The 20,274-nt window shown below is 41.5% G+C and overlaps 2 protein-coding genes across 2 annotated transcripts; both read left to right on the forward strand.

Annotated features, from left to right (window-relative positions):
• Positions 1-893: 893 nt before the first annotated feature.
• On the forward strand, positions 894-7,749 carry LOC307259940 (protein LYRIC-like). The gene is made up of 13 exons (XM_080040027.1): positions 894-1,536; positions 1,800-1,903; positions 2,595-2,676; positions 2,919-3,080; positions 3,473-3,523; positions 3,705-3,833; positions 4,123-4,218; positions 4,347-4,415; positions 4,527-4,675; positions 5,237-5,353; positions 5,644-5,751; positions 6,385-6,511; positions 6,725-7,749. The coding sequence occupies exons 1-13, from the start codon at positions 1,197-1,199 to the stop codon at positions 6,787-6,789; spliced, it is 1,599 nt and encodes a 532-aa protein (XP_079896153.1). The 5' UTR covers positions 894-1,196; the 3' UTR covers positions 6,790-7,749.
• Positions 7,750-9,113: 1,364 nt separating this feature from the next.
• Positions 9,114-18,597, forward strand: LOC307259120 (lysosomal-associated transmembrane protein 4B-like; the record flags this gene model as incomplete). Its single annotated transcript, XM_080038854.1, has 7 exons — positions 9,114-9,209; positions 10,163-10,274; positions 12,098-12,171; positions 12,485-12,607; positions 12,808-12,906; positions 14,225-14,320; positions 18,478-18,597. The coding sequence occupies 7 exons, from the start codon at positions 9,114-9,116 to the stop codon at positions 18,595-18,597; spliced, it is 720 nt and encodes a 239-aa protein (XP_079894980.1).
• Positions 18,598-20,274: the final 1,677 nt, after the last annotated feature.

The raw sequence follows: 20,274 nt of genomic DNA on the forward strand, positions 1-20,274 counted from the left end.
GAATTGAATAGAAGTTGATAGTAAAAGTTGATAGTTGTAATTTACAGATTACTTTTTTTTTTGTTAATTTCCACTTGGAAGAATTTAATATCTAGAATTTAGATTGTGACCAGAGAAATTAATATATATCTTGAATTACAGTTGCTGCTAGTCAAAATGACATTTAATTATTTTTCTTACTAGCCAAACAGCCATTATTTACAGGGCTTTAATGATTTTGTTAAAGCACTATTTTGCACAATTGAGTAACAAAATGTAAGAAAAATATTTGCATGGCTGAAAATGTGCAACTACAGAGTTAATATAATACGACTTTAAAAGTCATTCGATAAAGTGCACTAAAGTCTGAGTTCTGTGTAGTCGGATTTACATATTTGAACCAACGATTTACGATTTTGGCCAATCAGCGTGGAAGAAATTGGAGACCCACCCATTCCAACTGAGCTGTCACGCCCGTTTGTGTTGCGTTCAAATTACTTTGAGTAAAACGGGAATATTGTGTACTGTACACATATTAAGTGGGTTTTATATACAGTATATATATATTTGTTTTACAAGATTAAGAACGAAAACGAACAGACAACATCGGAATGTGTTATTTATGGGGCTGAACCGACCTTTTTAACAACGTGTGCAAACGGATGCAATAGAGGCTATGTTGAACCTGAAGTCCTGAACTAATAACAATTTAAAGCCACACTGTTTTCAACCGTATCCTCTTCTTAAGTTTGCAATTTAAAACAAAAAGTGAATAAATTTTCTCCTAAATAACGACACAAACTATTTTTTTGTTTTGAACATTTGCGTTGTAAGGTTGTGACAACGTGGCATCTGCAGTTTCCATGAGACAGTGAAGGCACCGCTTCTCCTCCAGTCAAAACGGAGCCATATGAGGTGAACCTGCTTCACTGTCTCGGCCACACTAGATGCATTGTAGTGGTCAGCTAACGGTAGCAAATTATCTTACAATGATATCAGCTGACCCAATGGCTAGTTAGCCTGAGTAGTTTAGTACGGTTTAAGACGGTTACCAGCTATCTGTTTAGCTGTGTCGATGTCACTGACAGAGGAGGGGACGAATTTATTGCCTTCTATCATGTCGAAGCCGTTCCGTTATTTTTAGCTAGCACTGCAGGCTAGCGCGGCTAACAGCGAGCAAAGCGTGACTAATCGAGTCTGTTTGAAAAACAATACAAATGGAGCAGTGGCAGGACGCGGCCTCTCAGCAGGCCAAGATGCTTACAAAGCGTTTGAATGAACTGTTGTCTGAAGGCCAGGATCTGCTGCGCTCCGAGCTCGGCGTGGATTTGGGACTGAAGCCTGAACTCATTCCGCCATGGGTGATCCTCTTAGCGGCATGTACGGGGCTGGTACTGATGGTCGCTCTGTGGGCCTCAACTTGTCGGGCTCTCTTCAAGAAACGACCTGTTGTAAGCCCCTTGGACGACGACGACGAAATTGAAGTAAAGCAGGGTGTCGGTACACCTGTCAAGTCCGAGGAACCGAAGAAGAAGAAGAAGAAATCCGAAAAGGCACGTACATGAATCCAGTCTTAAGTTACATCCTTTTAATCGTCTCGATAGCTGTAACGTTAGCAAGGCTAGCTGTCAAGCTAACGCCACAGTGACAGTTGAGTCTCATGTCATGTCATTGCTAAACCTCGAGCTAGCTTGGGGCTACTGTCAGAGCCGGCTATGCTAAGCTAGCCTTGGATAGTGTTACATATCAATTGCTTGAGTCGAATACAGCTCAAATATGTCATGGTCCTCTAATGTTCCTCACATGTGCCCTCCAGAAAGCCCAGCCAAACGGGAGAGCTGTCGCTGAGGAAGAAGCCATACTGTCGGAAGAGAAAGTGCCAGGAGACAAACAGCAACCTCCAGCAGAAGTGAAGGCTGCAGAGGTACATTTCTTTACCAAAACACTCATGACAACGCATACAGACACACACTCTACAACAAGGAGACATAACTTAAACATCTTGATTTGTCAAGTGATGGCTCTGCCCATGTTAGGTTTGTATACATGTTGGTACTTAATCGCCATAGTTGGTAAACCACATGAGTATTTCTTTTTGGCTCATGTTAAATGAAACCAGTTAAGAGACCACCACGTTTTCTCACTGTCAGCCTGCATTGATGTAACCAGACCAGCTGCCAGGTGTTAGGTTACAGTTTGTAACTGTAAATTGCAGATACAGTAACATCCTGGCTTAGGACATAATGTAAGGTCCCTCTCTGGACAGCACAAAATAACACAAACTTTACTCCTTAAAGGTTTAGGAGTCGCAAGACGTAATTGTGCACACAGGTAGAGATGGAGAAAAATACTGCTTAATAACAAAATATAGAAAAATGTATCGTATTTAGGGAGTATTGGACGGTGGATGTAGTTTCACCTATAAATAGACATGGCTTGAGCATGCTTATTTGATTGACTGTCCGTGGTCCAGTCAGCATGATGTCCCTTGCCTAGTAACAGTACTCAAAGGAGCATAGACTTTCCTTTGTAGCCCTTCCCCCTTTTATTCAAACCCTTCGTTGTTGGATATACTTTTGTTTAATACTTTATGCCCACTGTTTCTCTTCTCCCAGGTAAAGAAGTCCAAGAAGAAGGCCAAGCAGGCTGTAAAGGAGACCAAGAAAGCCACTGGAGCTGGCAAAGAACCAGAAGAAGGTGAATTATTATGACTTGCGCCATATTTAAAGTTTTGTCTGTGTATGGTGTTTCTTGTTTATTTTAGATTCTCATTAAGGGACCATTCTGAGAATGGACTTTTTGTGTGTGGAAAAGTCTCTGCAGATATTCCTTCATCCTGCCTAATCCATGCCATGCGTCCTCACTAATCCCATAATGAAGCCCTTGCAATATTTGTTGCTCGTAATTCTACACCGCACTCAATGTTACTGTTGTTTCAGGGACATGGGAGACCAAGGTCAGCAACAAGGAGAAGCGTGAGCAACGCAAGAAGGACAAGGGTTCCAGCGATGGCTCAGCCAGTCCTGGAGGAGGGAACACTCCCCCAGCACAGCCCAAGGCCTCCGCAGCCCCCGCACCCGCCAGCCAAAAGAAGAAAAAAGGTAGGCAACTCTTAAAACCATGTATATTTTCATTCACGTTGAGAAAAGGGAAGGATTTTGCAGCAGTATGTATTTTTTCCTACACATTTACACTAAGCACAAACCCTCCCCCTGGCCATGTTGGATAAACAGCTTAATGCGGCCCACAGGAGAGTATGCTCTACTGTATAGACTGTTGTTGCCTCAGGTTGGGTCTGATGTTGACATGACGGACTATAAATAGAGGCTTTAGGGACCTGGATTGAGTCTCAAGTGAGTTTTCCCTGAAGTGTTTGTGTGTCTTCTCCCTATTTGCCAATAGACTCTCATGGATATTGTGCTATATGCATATTTACTGTTATATCATACACATTATATAATTAAACATATCATATTCTTTCTTTTCTTTTCAGGAGAATCCACAAAAGTGAAAGCAGAGAAGGTTGAGGTGGTTGTGCCTCAAGGTAATTATGAGCGTCAAATTGACTGAAAGACACCCAAAGCACTGACATGTCATTGTTACATAATCTTCAATGAAGCAAAGGTTGACATGCCTCACTGGTAGCTCCTCTATTTTGATGTGTTGCCATGCCGACGTGTGATTATCCTGGCCAAACATCAAGTGATTCTCTGTGTGTGTGTTAGTGAACAGCATTGAAGTGGCAGCAGTGGCTCCTGATGTGACTGAAGCGGTCGCTGAAGCCGTCGTTCCCAAGTCTGGCCCCTGGACCACTGGTAAAGAAACGACTACGGTGTGGGGAGCCGAGCTTGATGGTGAACAACACTTTACTTTCAAGCTGCTTTACTTGTGAAACATGGTCATCGTCTGACTATGTTGGGGTTTGTTTTGGACTGTTGGTCAGACAATACGACGGCATCTAAAAACAGACATTTTTACACTGTTGACTGCCATTTTATAGACACATTGATGAATCAATACATTTAGGATACTTCTCAAATTGAAGTATAATGAACATAGCCACAGACTTTACTCTGAAAGATGTAACTCCACTGCTCTGTTCTCATTCACCACTGACTGAAAACTTGATAATGTGTGTTTCAGAGTCGTGGACTGTGATTGACAGGGGGATGCCCACAGCGGAACCCGATCTGGTGTCTTTAAGTGGATTGGGTGTTGCTCCTGCTACTGCTGCTGTTGGTGAGTACACAATAAACCGAAGAGCTTTATCTTACTCCTACCCCTTAAATGGCATAGTTTTCCAAATCTCCACCCGCGGACAAAAAGGCTGGACCGTAGGTTGAGTTGATCATTTTGGGTGTTTATAGAGCCCCAGTCTGTGACGGACCTGCCCTGGCTCGGTCAGCCTCGAGTGGACGACGAGTGGTCTGGATTCAGTAAGGAGGAATTACATTGGTTTCCTTTTGAATGTTCTATCTAACTGCATAGCTTTGGTACCACTTTTCTACCTTCCAACCATCTCACTGACCGTCTTTGTGCTGTGTCAGATGGCGGTTCAGTCGACACCAGCTCTGACTGGAACGCCCCCGCTGAAGTCTGGGGCAACTACGAAGAGCCTACTCCAGAGCCCCCTCCCCCCGCTCAGGAGCAGCCCCTCCCCGAGCCCACCAAGGTCAATGTGCTGATGGCAGAAGCTGTAAGTATAGCCAGAAAAGTGATGAGTTACCTGGAAGTTTTAAAAATACCAACCCGGTAATGGATGAGTCCTGTGGGTGCAGCCGTCCTGGTTCTTCTCCCTGACTTTGGCCCTGGCTCATGACACACTTTTTGACTTGTCATCGCATCAGAAGCACTGGTGCAAAAATATCGTGAATGATATGAATAACATAAAATTTAGGTAGAGTGCTATAAATTCCTCTCTGTCAGTTGGTTTGTTTTATTGTTTTATACCACCAGATGGAGCCAGAGTGAGATGATCAAATCCTGCATTCAAAGAAACAAGATTCTGGAGAATGCTTGTTCTCAAAATAAATGTTTGTCAAAATCAGGGAATATTTCCTCACGATCCACTACCTTTTACGTACTGTGTGCGCGCTGAAAAAAAAAAATCCAGCTTTAATACACAGCCAAGACAAGGTTCTTGTTCAGAATGAATTGTTGTTCCTCGAAAATTATGAAATCATTCATGTTTAGACTTTCAATGCAACATCTGCTGCTGTAATTTTAGTCATGTATTAACCCCTGTGTGTTTCCAAAGGACAATGATGAAGATGAAAATGACAAGGGAGAGCCCAGTGGTGATGGAGCCGCCAAAGCTAAGAAGAAGAAAAAGAAGAAGAAGAAGGCTGCTGAGGAGGGAGGTGCTACTGGCCAGGTACCTGCATATGGAATGTGATTTTAACACACACTCATTGTACTAGTCTTTGAGGCTATGTACTTTCATATAACAGTGTCTCTCCCCTGTATAATCCTTTCATAATTGAATACTTATTTCTATATCATAGACCTTTTGTGTTTGAAATTCAGAAAGCGTTTTAATTATCTTGCCCCAAGTGATCAGCTAATTCACATTTCAGTCTTTATCATTTCTAAAGTTTCCTCTATTCACTACACAATAAGCATTGGTTGTATATTAAGCTTGTATCTCTGTGTCACCTTGTGAAGGGCGAGGAGCCAGAGAAGGAGGCGGCCCCTGTAGCCTCGGTGAAGAAGCAGCCACCTGTTCAGGAGAAAGCTGCTGCCGTCCAGCCTGTCAAAGCAGCTGCTGTGGAGGTGAGCAAGTCCTGGTTAAAGTGACCAAGAGGAACTTTAAAATGTTTGTGAACAGTCTTGTTTTTCCTCAGATGATTATAAATGATTGTAACAGAAAATGAGACCATCAGCGAAAATAAAGCTATTTTATATAGTTAATTATTAATGCCTTTGTTCAGTTCTGTTTCCCCGCAAACCTAGACAAAATAATTTAAGGCAGGCAGACCAGAACATCCTGTGTTTTTCAGACGGTACTAAATTAAAGTTTCCTTTGCTTCACCATCGTAATATTCCCATTATTTATCTTGCATCGTCACATAAACAAACATTACCTCATTGCGATGCATCCGGTGGTCTCACAAAGATCTTTATGACAGCTGGCACTGGTGTCTTCAAAACACTACCGCTGTTGTACAAGGATGCCGCTAGAATCAACAAGAACTGAAAGTTCCTCGTAGCCACTTGAACTATAAAAGGCACAAGGGCGGGAACACTGTTAGGTCTCTAGGTACAACTGGCAAATTAGTTAAATTACATCCAGATCATTCATTCTAATGTACACCTGAAGTCATTTATATCTGCAACAGTTAAACTGCTTTATTCATTCTTCCCTTGCTGAGGGACCAAACTAACCATGTTTCCCTTTTCTTATAGACCAGAGTGGAGCAACCAATGAAGGACAACGTTTCCCAGAAACCTCCTGTCACACAAGTGCCACAGAAGCCAACTGAGGGAGAACCCACTGCCAAGCAGAACAACCTTTCTGCTCCAACACAACAAAGTGAGTTATCCATTAGCCACGCTGCATGGAACAGCTTCCTGAGGGCAGGGCAGAGTTATTCATAATCATTCAATATCTCATATAATATATGTATACAAATTGAGGCCTATATTGGTGGTCTGCATATTCACTAGAGTATTCCAGGATTAGGCAGGTAGGATTAATAAATACAATTGTTGTACTGTGTGACTTATCTCTGCCTTTTTGACTCAGAAAAACCTGAAGAGAGCCAAGTGCCCAAGCCGGCCAAGAAGAAGAAGGCGAGGAGAGAGACATGAGAGCAAGTCCCCTCTGCAGACCTCTGTATGCAACAGACTTCATATCCTGTTTATGCAAAACCTTTTGTGACAAGAACTTTGAACCAAGGTCTTCATGATGGACTTAATACCTTAAAACCTGTCCTGGAAAAAAATTAAACAACTTTTACACACGTCGAGTGTCATCCGATGGATCAGTGAGAGCCGAACCTAGATGCGTTGCAATGTGATGTAATGCGCTGTTAATGATTTTTTTTTTCTGTATGCATTTGATACTCATGATATTGTCTTCTAATTCAGCGGAATCAAATAACTCCTACTGATTTGAAAGAGGTGTATTGTAGTAATTGTAGAAAATACTGATCATGTTTAGAAAATTTGATGTTGTGGTGGCTTAACGACTGGAGTTTACTGTGTAGAGAATGGGAAAACGGTCAACGTGCGTTGGTCACACAACACTATAGGCCATAATGTTGAGCTGGCCTTTTGCTTTTTTGCAGTCTTTAATTTAGCTCTTACATCTGTGAGCCGTGATGCGCTAGTGAGAAGCCGGGAGATCAAATGTTTCCGTCACGTTTAAACGGTTTGTGGCTCAGCATTTTAAACTTAAAATGAGACATGAGCATCGTTTGGTGCAGAAAAGGGAATCATGTCTGCTCTGTGTCTTTGCTTTTGTATCCGTGACTACAGCATTTCAATTGACTAAGTCCATCTAAGTTTGTCCTTTGTCTGTTGTTGTACTGCAGTGTTTTTGAGACAACTGTCGCCTGGCTTTTTTTTTTTTTTTTTTTTACTATCTGTGAGCGCTTTGTGGCCCAAGCCGTGTGGGAGCCTCTGATCGCTAGACGTACCATTGCAAAGTCATCGACATCCTCGTGATTTTCTGCCTGTGGTTGATTCGAAAGTCTTCTTCGCCACCTTTTGTAAAACCTGTTTGTAATAAAATAAAAGCTAAAGCCATATGTAAAAACTAAAGACTAAATAAAGGCCAGTTTTTCTATATTTATGCTTTATATTATTATTTATTTTTTAGGCCAGTAACCCAATACTGTGTAATGATTAATTCAACAAGATCACAATGAACAAGGTCATGTGCTGTCACTCAGAGCAACAATGGGCAGATTGGTTAAAGCCTTAGGCCTCAAGAAATGATTAAAGAAAATGGAGCAGGAATACTTGATAAACTATAAGAAAGGGGAAGCTGTTTAAGACAAAGCCACTCGTTTCTAGATTAACTGGATTTCACTTAAGCATTTCTGGAAATGACGGGTTACATCACAGGATTTGATCCCTTCTAGACTAGTCTGTCTCACGCTCTGGTGTTATGCATCAACTGGGCTAGTTAATGCGATTTTATCCAACTGTCAAGTTGACAATTCAACAGCATAAAACCGGAAGCAAGATGATTTAGTTTTCAAAATAATAGCAAATTGTTAACGGCAGATGGTCGAAAATGGTATACAGTTCCAGAGAACAACTGGGGCACTGTCATATCATAGCCTAAATAAATAAACATGACCTCAGGTTCATAATAAAAAGGCTTACAGTTGATCCATCAGTATGACCATGCTGGACACTATGCATTTTACCTCCTGAGCATAAGGTAAGATAACATGATTTGTCCTGCATATTTTTCATTCACAATATCTTTCCGAATCAATTAAGATCAGGCAATGTAGCCTACCTAGGCCTTTTCTATTTAAATATCTTTGTAATAGATTACTTTCATCTTCATCAGACAACTTAACAAATTCCATTTCATTAATTTTCCTTTATTTAGCCCATCCTCGAGAGATCAATTGACCCTCATTTACAATGAAGTTGAGTAGTCACCTTGGTTTCAAAGACATTTGGGTGCGCACTTCTTGACTATTGACATTTTGTAGACTAAACAATCAATTTATTGAGAAAGTAACTGGGAGGACTAATCACTAATGCAGGCAATAGGTCTATTGGAGAAGGGACAAGAGGGGCTAATAGTAAGGCTATATCAGCCAATTGCTAATTTGTATCCTATTTAGATCATTATTGAGACAATGTAAGATGTCTTTACCGAAAAGGCGTTCCATTAAAACATTACACTTCATAGGCCTACTAAAAAAATGATTTCATTATCGCGGTTTTATTTTGAAACCGGAAATCCCGTTTTACCTTGACGCTGACTTGACGCTGCCGCGCTCCGTTAATCCGTTTACGGTGATAAGTAATGCAGGTCGGACACCGTTCGTCATTCCTGAGCGAGGACCAGCGCACTGTGGACACTGACAGCACAGCGGGCTCTGCGCCTTTCACACACACCGACACCATTCGGTCATTGCTCGCGGACCTTTGATCGAGCAGACACGATGATGCTCTCCCCGTGGGACCGCTGGTTCTCCACCAGCTGCTGTCTGTGCTGCCATGTCCGCACAGGAACCATCATCCTGGGGATCTGGTACATGGTGAGCACCGCCTCTCGCCTGTCACTCACTCACTTCACTCATGCAGACATACACAAACATGAGCTCATCAGACAGCTTGTGCAGGATCTGGATTATGTATTCTATTCTATTGTTATTGAAAACCCAAATGATTATTTCTGGCAAATGTGTTCTCTCTTATAAATTTGTATTTATTTTTTTCTACTGTAAGTAATTGGTGTAGGCTACATAATATGCTTGGAAGAGGTTTGAGGGTTCAAATCCTAAAAATAGACACTGTGTTTTGTGTGTTTATCCTTCCTCTACATCATGTCTAAAATAAGACAAAAATAACTCATTATCTGGTGCTTTATAACAATATATATCTATTTTTTAATCAAATAATGTAATAATATTCATAACCTATTCATCTGTTTGGTGCTCATAAAACCGTAATGTGGACTATGTTCTTATAATGCATGTCTCTGTTAAAGTGAATGTGCAGGAGATCGGGTTAACATCACCAAACACCACATGTGGAAATATCCTCTCTCTCTGCTCCCTATGAATAAAATAGCAGTGGGCCTCTTCAGGTAGCAGCAGGTTTTGTGTCAGGCGGCCTATTGATGAATTTTCCATTACATTCACCTGAGCAACGGGGATGAGTCATCTGCATAATGAGCTGCGCGCCAGCCGGACCAAAACAAAGGCTTTATGTAGCTTATCTGCCCGCACTGAGAGTTTTTATGTAATTTAACATAACCACACTATTTATGGGAGAAGGTTATATCATCATTGTTTGGGTTTTCTAGTCACTGTGTGTAGTCTGTATAGTGCGACTAGAGAGTGCATTAGGAACTAGCCTATTCATGGTCATTTAAGAATATTTAAATTGACAGAATTCCCTCAGCCTCTGCCCCTTTTTCATTCTGACTAAAGCCTCCTCTCTGCCCATATTGTTGCCTTCATCTACCCATATGTCCTCTCTCCCTAAGCTCATCAATGCGGTGGTGCTACTCATCCTGCTCACAGCGCTCACTGATCCTGACCAGTACCACCTGACCAGCGCTGAGTTGGCCAATGACCTGGATGTCATGGATGACGCCAGTAAGTAGAGCCAGAAGGCCAGCACTGTACAGTAAATGCCCCATGAGCAGGCTAGTATCATTGTACCGCTGCCATATGAATTGTTAATAAGTGTCCTCGTATCTGTACTGTTTTTGTTATGTACAATTATATTTTCCCAGGGCTTGTTTGCATTCTGTTAAAAATAAACTAATGTGGCCTCTGCTGCCTATCTGTTCAGCCCAAAACTAAATCTCCTACACCTTGACCATGACCGATGAGTTCATCTGCTCTTGCGGTGTGACTGACTCACTAACAGGCTGCCTAATACAGTAGGATGATTTATTATGTTATTAGAGGAGACCTCACACATTTGTCTCTAGACCATGGTCAGCACTTCCTTTAAAAAAAAATCAAACAGCCAAAGCCACAGTCACGCGAAGCCTACTGTATAAAGTCCATCTGTGCAGAGCATTGGAGAAGCCTGCTGCCTAAGGGGCCAGGTGTCCACTGCACTGGAACAGTTGGACCGATGGTGGGACACAGCACATGCTGCTGTCGCACCTCTGATTGGGAATGACTGTAGTATCCCAGTTCTAAGGGATTAGGCTGTCCCATGATCCATCACTGCAGGCTGGGCTGCCACTCCCTGCTTTCGGAGCACACTAGGCCACAAGGCAAGGGAAGTGTATGCGGCTCAGTTATTTCAGCCCTGTTCTGATATGACACAAAAAGCTGTAACGACAGTTGTTGTTGTTGTTGTTGTTGTTGTGTGTGTGGGTGTTATTTATTTATTTATTTTCAGTTTTGAAACTCCTGGCACTCCATATGAATTGTAAATATGCTGCTTATTCCGCAGAATTATTATTTATTTTTTCGCAGAAAAAATCAGCATGTGTTTGCCAGTTTACTTCTCTTGACAGCAGCACAAGTCATTCCTTTTGGCTCATTCACTCAGAAATGTACAAAACAGTGTCAAAGCTTGTGTAGCAGCGGGTTAGTTCATAGTGTGTGACATAGACAAAAAATTGCTATTATATTATTTTACTCAGACATAAAATGTTGGATTGCTTGCATGTCACACTAATTCAAAAGGAAGGCCATGTTTTAAAATTGCCTGCTAGCACTTCTTTAGCTCACTTAACTAACATGCTCTGCTTTAACTGCTTTCGTTGTGTCCAAATGAAACAAATTAGATTTAGTCTGTTAATTTGTGAGCCCTAGAGGTGTTGCTATGCAGATTTTGTTACTAAGGCTCGGCTAGGCTAATCTCTTAAATCTTTTTTTTGGCACAGCTGGCCGGTGAGCAGTGACATAGCTCTAAAAAGCTGTATTGGTCCAGCATCAAATGAAACGTTAGATTTTTCCAAACGTCTTATTCTGTCGTCACTTTTGACATTCAACTAAATAAGACCTTTTTCATGAGCAAATCATCCTATGACTCAGAGATACATAACAGTCATTGTTAGTTTATAATACCATGTACATGGCATTTTAATGCGTCACTCACATGACACAGACATGTTGAATTGAACACACAGTTTCTCCCAGCAGTGGCACACGTATTGATCTATCTTGTCTCTTCCCCGGCGCTATCCTTATGTAACAGAATGATTTGCTGTGTGATGTTGGGGTTGATATGAGTTCAGGCTCAGCCAATGACAGAGCAGAGGTTAATTCCTTGTCTGGCTGACGGATGCAGCTTGTCATTTCTCCTCTGTACCAAATGAGTTTTTCCCCCGGATCTGCTGAACATGATGTTGTCAATTTTTTTTTAGTAATGCCTTAAACCACAGTGACCTCACGCTGACCACAACTGACTTTAACTGCCTCTCTCTCTCTCTCTCTCTCTCTCTCTTCTACAGACATGTGCATTGCCTCTGCCATCTCTCTGCTGATGATACTAATATGTGGGATGGCCACATATGGAGCATACAAGGTAAAACTACTGATCGGTTTGATTTTTCCTATTTTCGCTGGCATATTTGCACATTGCGGTTGGCTAACACGGTGTGCTCTTAAAACTGTTTACTAAATGATGAATGTTGCCAGTCTAATGTTGCTGTACACACTTTTACTACATCTGTGTAATTTAAGACCTCCAAAACACAGCAAATCCAAATACCATCCCTCCTCTTTAATTTCTTTAGACACACAGACGCAGTTCCATATTTGATTTATGTTCACACAGTGTTGGTTAAGGAGCTCAACTGGATTCCCAGCCTATCCTTAAATACCTCTGTCTGTTTCAGCTGCGTGCCGCCTGGATCATCCCATTCTTCTGCTACCAAATCTTTGACTTTGCTCTCAACACCCTGGTGGCTGTCAGCATTGTGGTTTACCCAAACACCATACAGGACTACCTGCAGCAGCTGGTAAAACACCACCTAAAGTCATAATGTAATAGCAGGATATTGACTTATTCTTGAATCTTGGCCCACAAAGGTTTTATTAAACATCTGACATTTAGGATGTTACATGTCAGTATGTACAGATGTGGATGCCTCTCGTGAACTGTATGACTGGTGTTCCCCCAAGTGAACTGTGTGCTGCCTCTGTTTTCTCCCCTGTGCAGCCTGATAACTTCCCCTACAAGGAGGAGATCGATGCTCTCAGTAATGTGTGCTTGGTCCTCATGGTGCTGCTCTTCATCAGCTGCATTCTCTGCTTCAAGGTAATCTGTCCTTCATGTACACACATTTTCTCTACATGTTTAGCTGCAAGTACAGTTTCTATTTGGGCCTGCCAGGCTTATATTTGCAGCACAACCATGGAAACATGTATTATGCAACCTTTAGAATACAGGCTTGTGCTTTTTTTATATTTAAATTCCAGCCCAGATATGGCTTTTTGATGTGGTGTGGAAATAGGTTGACTTTCACCAATCCTGACCAATCTAGATGTCGATCAAAATGAGCCAATGTTGCTATTGGCTTTTCTTATCACAGGTACAAATTACTTTTCAGTCACTTTTTTTCAGGATGTTTTTTTTAAGCCACGTGGCATAGCTCTAGGTATGGCAGTGTCCCCTTGGGCTAAACTATAATAAGTCAAGAACTATCAGATGGATTGCCTTGACATCTGTTGCAAACATTCACAGTGCCCAGAGGAGGAATCCAAATCCTTTAGGGATCCCTTGACTTTGTGCAACCATCAGTGTTGGTTATACTTTTAGTTCTAATCAGCAACTTTTTAGTATTTTAACACCTTAAGATGGAGAACATGTCAAACATCAGATCCTAGACTAGACATGAACACCTTCGCGTTGTCATTGTGAGTGTGTTAGCATGCTGAGGTTAGCACTTATCTAAGAGCAACATTGTGTCTAAATACAGCCTCACAGAGCTGCTGTATTATATAATAGCCCATGATAAGCCTGAAATGATAAGACAAACTGCTACTTGTAATAGCAGCCTTTGAAAAAAAACTCTGCAAGGGAATTTATAGATCGTAAACCCAGCGTGTCACCCTACGCGTCTTTGTATGGATCAGCAGTGGTGGGAAGTCATGTCTGACTGATGGAATAATTTGCTTCGCACAATCGGCATCATTAACACACTGCCAGTGTCATTAGCAGTGGACTGGGAGCTGAACTGAGTGATCTCTGCTGCTGCAAAATGGGTCTCTGCAGACCCCCCACAGAGGCCGTTAAAATAACCTTGCTGTCAGAGCATTAAAGGGGCTCCTTAATTGGGTTATTATAGGAGTTAGAGAGCTAGCTCAGTCTGACTTTTGTTGGTGTTGCCTGGATGACTGTAGCAGATGATGTTGTTTGGCCCGGAGAGCAAGCCGCCTGCTGAGAGACAGATCATTTCCTGGACGAAGGAGAACAACAAGAAGTTGTTTTTGAACCATTCGCTGTATATAAAAACTTCCAACTGATGTGCAATGTTACCTTCAGATAGAACCCGCAAGATATGTGATATATAGGCGATATTGACGACCTAGTTCAAGCTCCTTCTGACCTGTTTTTTTCATTCTCTTTCTCTCAGGCCTACCTGATCACATGTGTGTGGAACTGCTACAGATACGTGAGCGGCCGAGGTTCTACTGAAATCCTGCTCTATGTAACGACCAATGACACCACAGTAAGTCCCACCTCTGATCATCTGTATTCTACCACAAGACATTTTCCTAAAACATCCGGGCATTGTAGGGTTTTGCTAATTATATTCAAAGAGGAGTAAGGAGTGCATTCATCTGGGACTATTTTCATGAAATATAAATTTACTACACCACTGAATGTTTAGGGCAGAAGGACAGTGTTTGGGGGTTTGAATCAAAATCAAAATATATATAAATAAATGCTTACGTGCATGGTAATGAAGTAACATGTTCCCCCGTGCAACAGTTCTGCAACAGTTCAACTCTTGACTTTAAATAGATTTTGGATCATAACAATGGAGCTCTGTAGCACAGAACAATATAAAAAGTTATATCTGTTCATTGGATCAAATGTTTTCGATTTTGGTTTTTCTCATTGGATTTGTTGATAATGAGAAAAAAGACTTCTTATTTAAACCATTGATGGAATAAATGGAATTGACACTTGGCTCAGTTTATGCTCTATGGCATACACTAACAAACGTAGCAGAAAATAATTATCTACCAGAATTATTTTTCTGTCAGTCCACCTGTGTTTATGTTAATCACAGTTCCCAACTAACTGTTACAAATGTCCACAATGACCCAAAGCACTCCCACTTCAGCACTAATGCTACAGACATTCCTCACATGCGGTGTACAGCTGAACAAATACTGTTGTCGGGGGTAACTGTCGGGTAAACATTTCAACAACAGATTAAAATGATTGACTTGTAAATCAATGTGTTTTTACAAGTCAGCAGATATTAATGTAATGTAGAAGTGAACAGGAGTACATGGTATAAAAAAAAGTCCCTGCTGTGCATGTGTGCAATATGTTACTATACTCATTCTATCCATGAAGCCATCCTTTATGTCTCTATTGTCCAACATAAAACAGTTTAGGATCTTGACTTGCTTTCTTCCACGTCCAACGGAACAACTCCCCAGGGGGAAAAAAGACTTCCTTATTCAATCCGGATCACAAATCATCATTTTTATGGTCTGGGTATAGGTTTTACCCTGCTCGGTCTGAGGCTGTAAAGTCATCACGTCTGGGGGAGGAAGGAAGTATAAAGTTGAGCTGTCGTAGCAGGTCGTTTTACACAAGCTAGCATGGATGAATGAACAGACTTGAACAGAGAGATGAGGCTCCGTGCTGGCTAAGCCATTATGACGGAGGCTAAGGCACAGTAGTAGTAGTAGTGCAGTAAGTCAGCTCCATCTGGGTGTTTCTGGGGTCTCCTGTCGGTGTCCTGTTGCCCACATCTGGCTCTCTGACCACTGTTACCCTGTGGCCCACACACTTATTACAAACCCATTATGCTTTGACAGAAGGGAGAAGAAAAAGGAGGCTGTAGAAACACTAATGAACTGTTTTGACTATCGCCAAATGCGGTTTTCAGCAAAGCTGGTTCTATTACTGCCCCTGGAGTATGTTGGGTTTCACAGGTATTGAAACAAGAGAAACTTGTACAGCTCATTCTGCAGCTTAAAACTCCTCTGGGTGTAAAAAGTCCACACAATTTGAAGCTTTATGCACTGCGTGGCTTTATTGGATGTTTTGGGTTTCTTTAAAAGATGCAGAAACTTCCACAGTTCTTCCTGATGGTTAAAACACCTGCGCTGCAAAGAGAAAAGACAGGAGGCCACCTTCCAACTCACTGACGTCAATAGTAATAAGTGCCAGAAACACAGCAGTCTGTCCCTTATATTCCCTAACATTAGCCCAACCTCTGCAGGTATGCTTTATCAATCAGGGCCGGGCGTATCCAATTAGAGCTCCCCACAGACCACAGGCAGCTTTGTGGCTTTTTGGTTTAGCAGTTTGCATGGCTGCACATCAGTTACACAGTGCAGTGGTTGGGTCAAAGGTTAACTTATGTGCTCCATATGGGCTGACTTCCTATGCAGACATACAGAAAAGGAACTCACCCACACAATCAGGGGAATTCTGGGGAAAGAAAGGAGAAACAATAAGTAACCCACAAAAGGCTTCATTGAATACAATAGCATCATTGCCTCTATGAATTTGATGTGGGTGATGAGTTGCTAAGCCTCACTCCCCATAATTACTGTTGCTACGTCAGTCTTTCCAAATTGGCACGGCACATTAGCAGTTTACAGTGATAACGGTGGCATATTTACCATTCCACATGAGTTGTGATTATGCAAACATCTGGTCTTTGATTTCAAACAGTCTTTTCATTTCTAACCGTTGACCCTGGATTTTGTCGGCTGAAATGACAACTGTGGCTAGCTACAGGAAGCTAATGCAAATAGAACAAAGTTAATGTATGCAAAGTTTTGCAAACTTCACATGTTGGATGACCAGAATCTGTCTCCTACTTACTTTTTAGTGTTTCCACCGGATTCTTTTGGCAAACAAATTTCAATATGCACACAGTGGCTGTACAGTAGGCTATAAGCTTACATTGTGCTAAAGGACTGCCGCTTAAGCTACAAAGCATGTGCTGGTTACCAAGACATATCCATGCCAGGTGAAATTAAAATGAGGAGGCAGCATTGTTTGTGAATTTCAGTGTAGAACAAGTTATCTCTTGTATTAGTGTATTAATAAAATATGATTATAACGTTATGTGTTCCAAACAGAAACCTGAAACCTCACATAATAATATAGTTAATGACGCCCTTACCTTTTGATATAGTGCTAGGTTACTAATGTAGGTGGGCTTTAGAAAGGAGATAATCAAAAAGACATTGTTCTTACTCCCCAACATCCCCTTATCGGGCCATGCTCAACATGTGGAGGAATCCAATCATTGATTAGCTATGTTTTCTAAAGCTATGATTGGACGATGTCACTTTAGGGGCAGGGTTTAGCGAATGGTCAATAGGCTTCATCAGCTGCTCTAATTTTTGTGGCTTTCAAACGTAATTCACTGCATTTTTTTTGCATTTTTAACTCCCCAACATCTGCACTAAAAGTGAAGGATGGATAAAAAACAATGTCCACTCTGAGATGAAGAAAATCAAATAATAAAGAGGTGTAGTTGTTTTGAACTCCCGTGACCTTAATCCACTACCCAAGATGTTCCTTTTGAAACCTTTCCCTGGAAAGCCAGCTTCTTATCTAACATGCTTTGACTTTGTTGTTTTCTGTCAATCACAGGCCACTTCAGCTCAATAGGGCATTAATGCATGTAGGAGGATGTAGTCATTAGTAGAGGCTGTTAAAGCCCATTGATTAAGAGATCCAAATGGTTCAGCTGAACAAAGGAACAACTCTGTCTGTCTGTGTGGACTGAGAGCCTCAATGGCCCAATGTTCAATAGATGGAGACACAGGTCAGACACATGTGTTGTTGTATATGTAGTCAAATTAACCATTGAGAAAGCCTTGACGTGTGTTAAGTCATAGTGTCAACAGCCAAACCAGAGTGGGAGGGACTTATCCATGACGCAGGATTGACAGCCAATGGCCAAATATAGCAGCAGTGTGAAGGATGAATAACAGAAGATGAAGGCACTAATCTGACCTCTTTGCTGAGACACTCTTCAAGCGGCTTAAGAACTATATCTGGACACTGACACCTGCTTTGTGTCTATCAAAATAGTTTGCTCATCCAAGAATAAAACACAAATATAGTTGCAGGCCCGCCTCAATATTTTGAAGTCAAAACTAAGGGACTGTATACAAATAGGTCTGGGGAAAAGGTAAGACCCTTACCAACACGATTACTATTAACCTCCCCTTAACCCAGTGCAGATTTCAAACTTTTATGTTTATGGAAGTATCATTTTTAGACACAAATAAGGATTGTTTGATTCTCTCTGTGCATGAAATGTATCAGAAATAAAGTTGTATTGCCTTAAATACTTCAGCTGTACCTATTACACAATCATATTTGCTCAAATCCTGTAGTTTAACCTATTTATTAGCAAATCTTAATACAATCTGTGCCATTTGAACTCTCTGGGTTTATAAATATTTCACCGTAATCCAAAGTACCGTTCTTACAGTTTAATTCTTCTGCTTGGACTGGCCCCAAGCTGGTGATATGTTACGCAACGTAAACGAAAAAACATGCTCAGACAACATCGAAGCCTCATCATTTTGCACTGGTCTGACAATATTGATTTTCAATTGTCTATCTTGTGAATACAAGTGATTGAACAACTTTTTTCCTCTTTATCTCCAGGTGCTTCTGCCCCCGTATGACGACAGTGTCAATGTCCCACCAAAGCAGGCTCCTCCCTCTTACACCACCGCTACGGCTAAAAACATTCCCAGCGTCGTGCTGACTGGACCCTGCTGTTAATACATCCCCAGCAACGTTAACGCACCACACTGCCTCTCCATTGTACAGTATATTTAACGGATATATTGTTGCTACACACAGACACACACACACACACACACACACACACACACACACACAGACACACACACACACACACACACACACACACACACACACACACACACACACACACACACACACACACACACACAAACTACGGTACAGCTGTGCATGCAAAATGATCTCACACACATTTGCATATACATGGACCTCTGCCACCACCGTGACCTCTCACCCCTTCCCCTTATTTATTGATGAGCTTGTATTCTCATTGTATCTCTCTTTCATGTATCCGTTTTGTTAGTGTAACTCCAGAAAATGATGATGTGCATTTTTATGCATTTGAATCTGGGTCTATTATAAGAGAGTTTGATAGGAGATTGATAGATTCTATATATTTTTATTGAAACTATGTACACTCTGTATGTAACAGTTATAGTATTTTATGTGTCCTACCTTTTGAAAGATACATTTAACGTTTGCACAAAAGCAAAGAAATAACGGTCTTGTTGCCCGGAGTAACAAGGGGGAGCGTCATCAAGTGTTTGCTGTCTTTCTAGTGTCTGCTCGTGATCAGGGTTGGATTGCCTTTACTCATAACGTTCTCTCTGATGGGGTGCCCTGCATAGATCCATGTGTGAAGTGTCACCTTGACTGGAGCTTTTTCCCAAAGAAAATGCATCTGCCTGTATTCTGACATGATCAAAGAGCAGCCCTGCGTATATATATATTGAACATATACCCATCTTTTACTGTTTTATTCGACTCTAGATGGACTTGCCTTGTGTTAATAAAAAAAACAGTAGTGTTGAGTTGTGCTAGTTGACCTTCATGACTTTTTAAATGTGATAGTGTGTTTCTACTGCTAATTGATCTATTTTGACAGCACAGAAGTAGCACTGATCTGGAATCAGTTTGCTTTTTGAAGTCACTATGAAAGAGTTACTCGAAGTAACCATGGTGCGATGACTTTTAGATCGGGCCTCTGTACGTTTCGGGGGGGAGCTCAATAAATATGGACCCTTGGTTGTGTTTTTTCAATTAAGCTGACGGAAGCTTTTGGTCTGTGTAAACACCCAAGTCTGTTCCACCAGATGCAGTTATTGGCAAGCTGCTCCCTGGGCCCCCAAATGTCCTGCAAGGACACAAGAGTCAGAGCTGGGGACTGCTGCTGTATGAAAAATAAAGGATGTGACGTGTATTTGTCTAATAAAGTTTAATTTCACTGACAGATGTTTGTGTGTGTTTTATTTTGAAAGTACAAGCTTCTGCCTTATCTCCACCATTATCACCATATCATTTTGGAGGGTAATAGTTCTTATTTTCTGTTGCCGTCTGCAGACTGACACTGTGTGCTCAGCCTGAAGGGCAGATGTGCTCCTGGAAACTCTTAGTAAGTAAGAGGTGAACATGTATACAAGTGCTCATTGTGTGGCAGGCAGGTACCCCAAGAGTGGGTGGAATTAGGATGACTCCACTGACCACGTCTTTCCATAAACTGCTGGTCAGGTGGGGGATCTGGAGAGGTCATCCAAGCGTCACCTCAAAGAATACAATACACCTCTTTCACAGTGGCCTAGAGACTGCAGGACAAAATAAGTAAACAGTATTTTTTTATTGGAGGAAAGACCTCTG

Source organism: Ammodytes marinus (genome assembly GCF_949987685.1).
Source record: "Ammodytes marinus genome assembly, chromosome: 13".
Taxonomy (NCBI): Eukaryota; Metazoa; Chordata; class Actinopteri; order Uranoscopiformes; family Ammodytidae; genus Ammodytes; species Ammodytes marinus.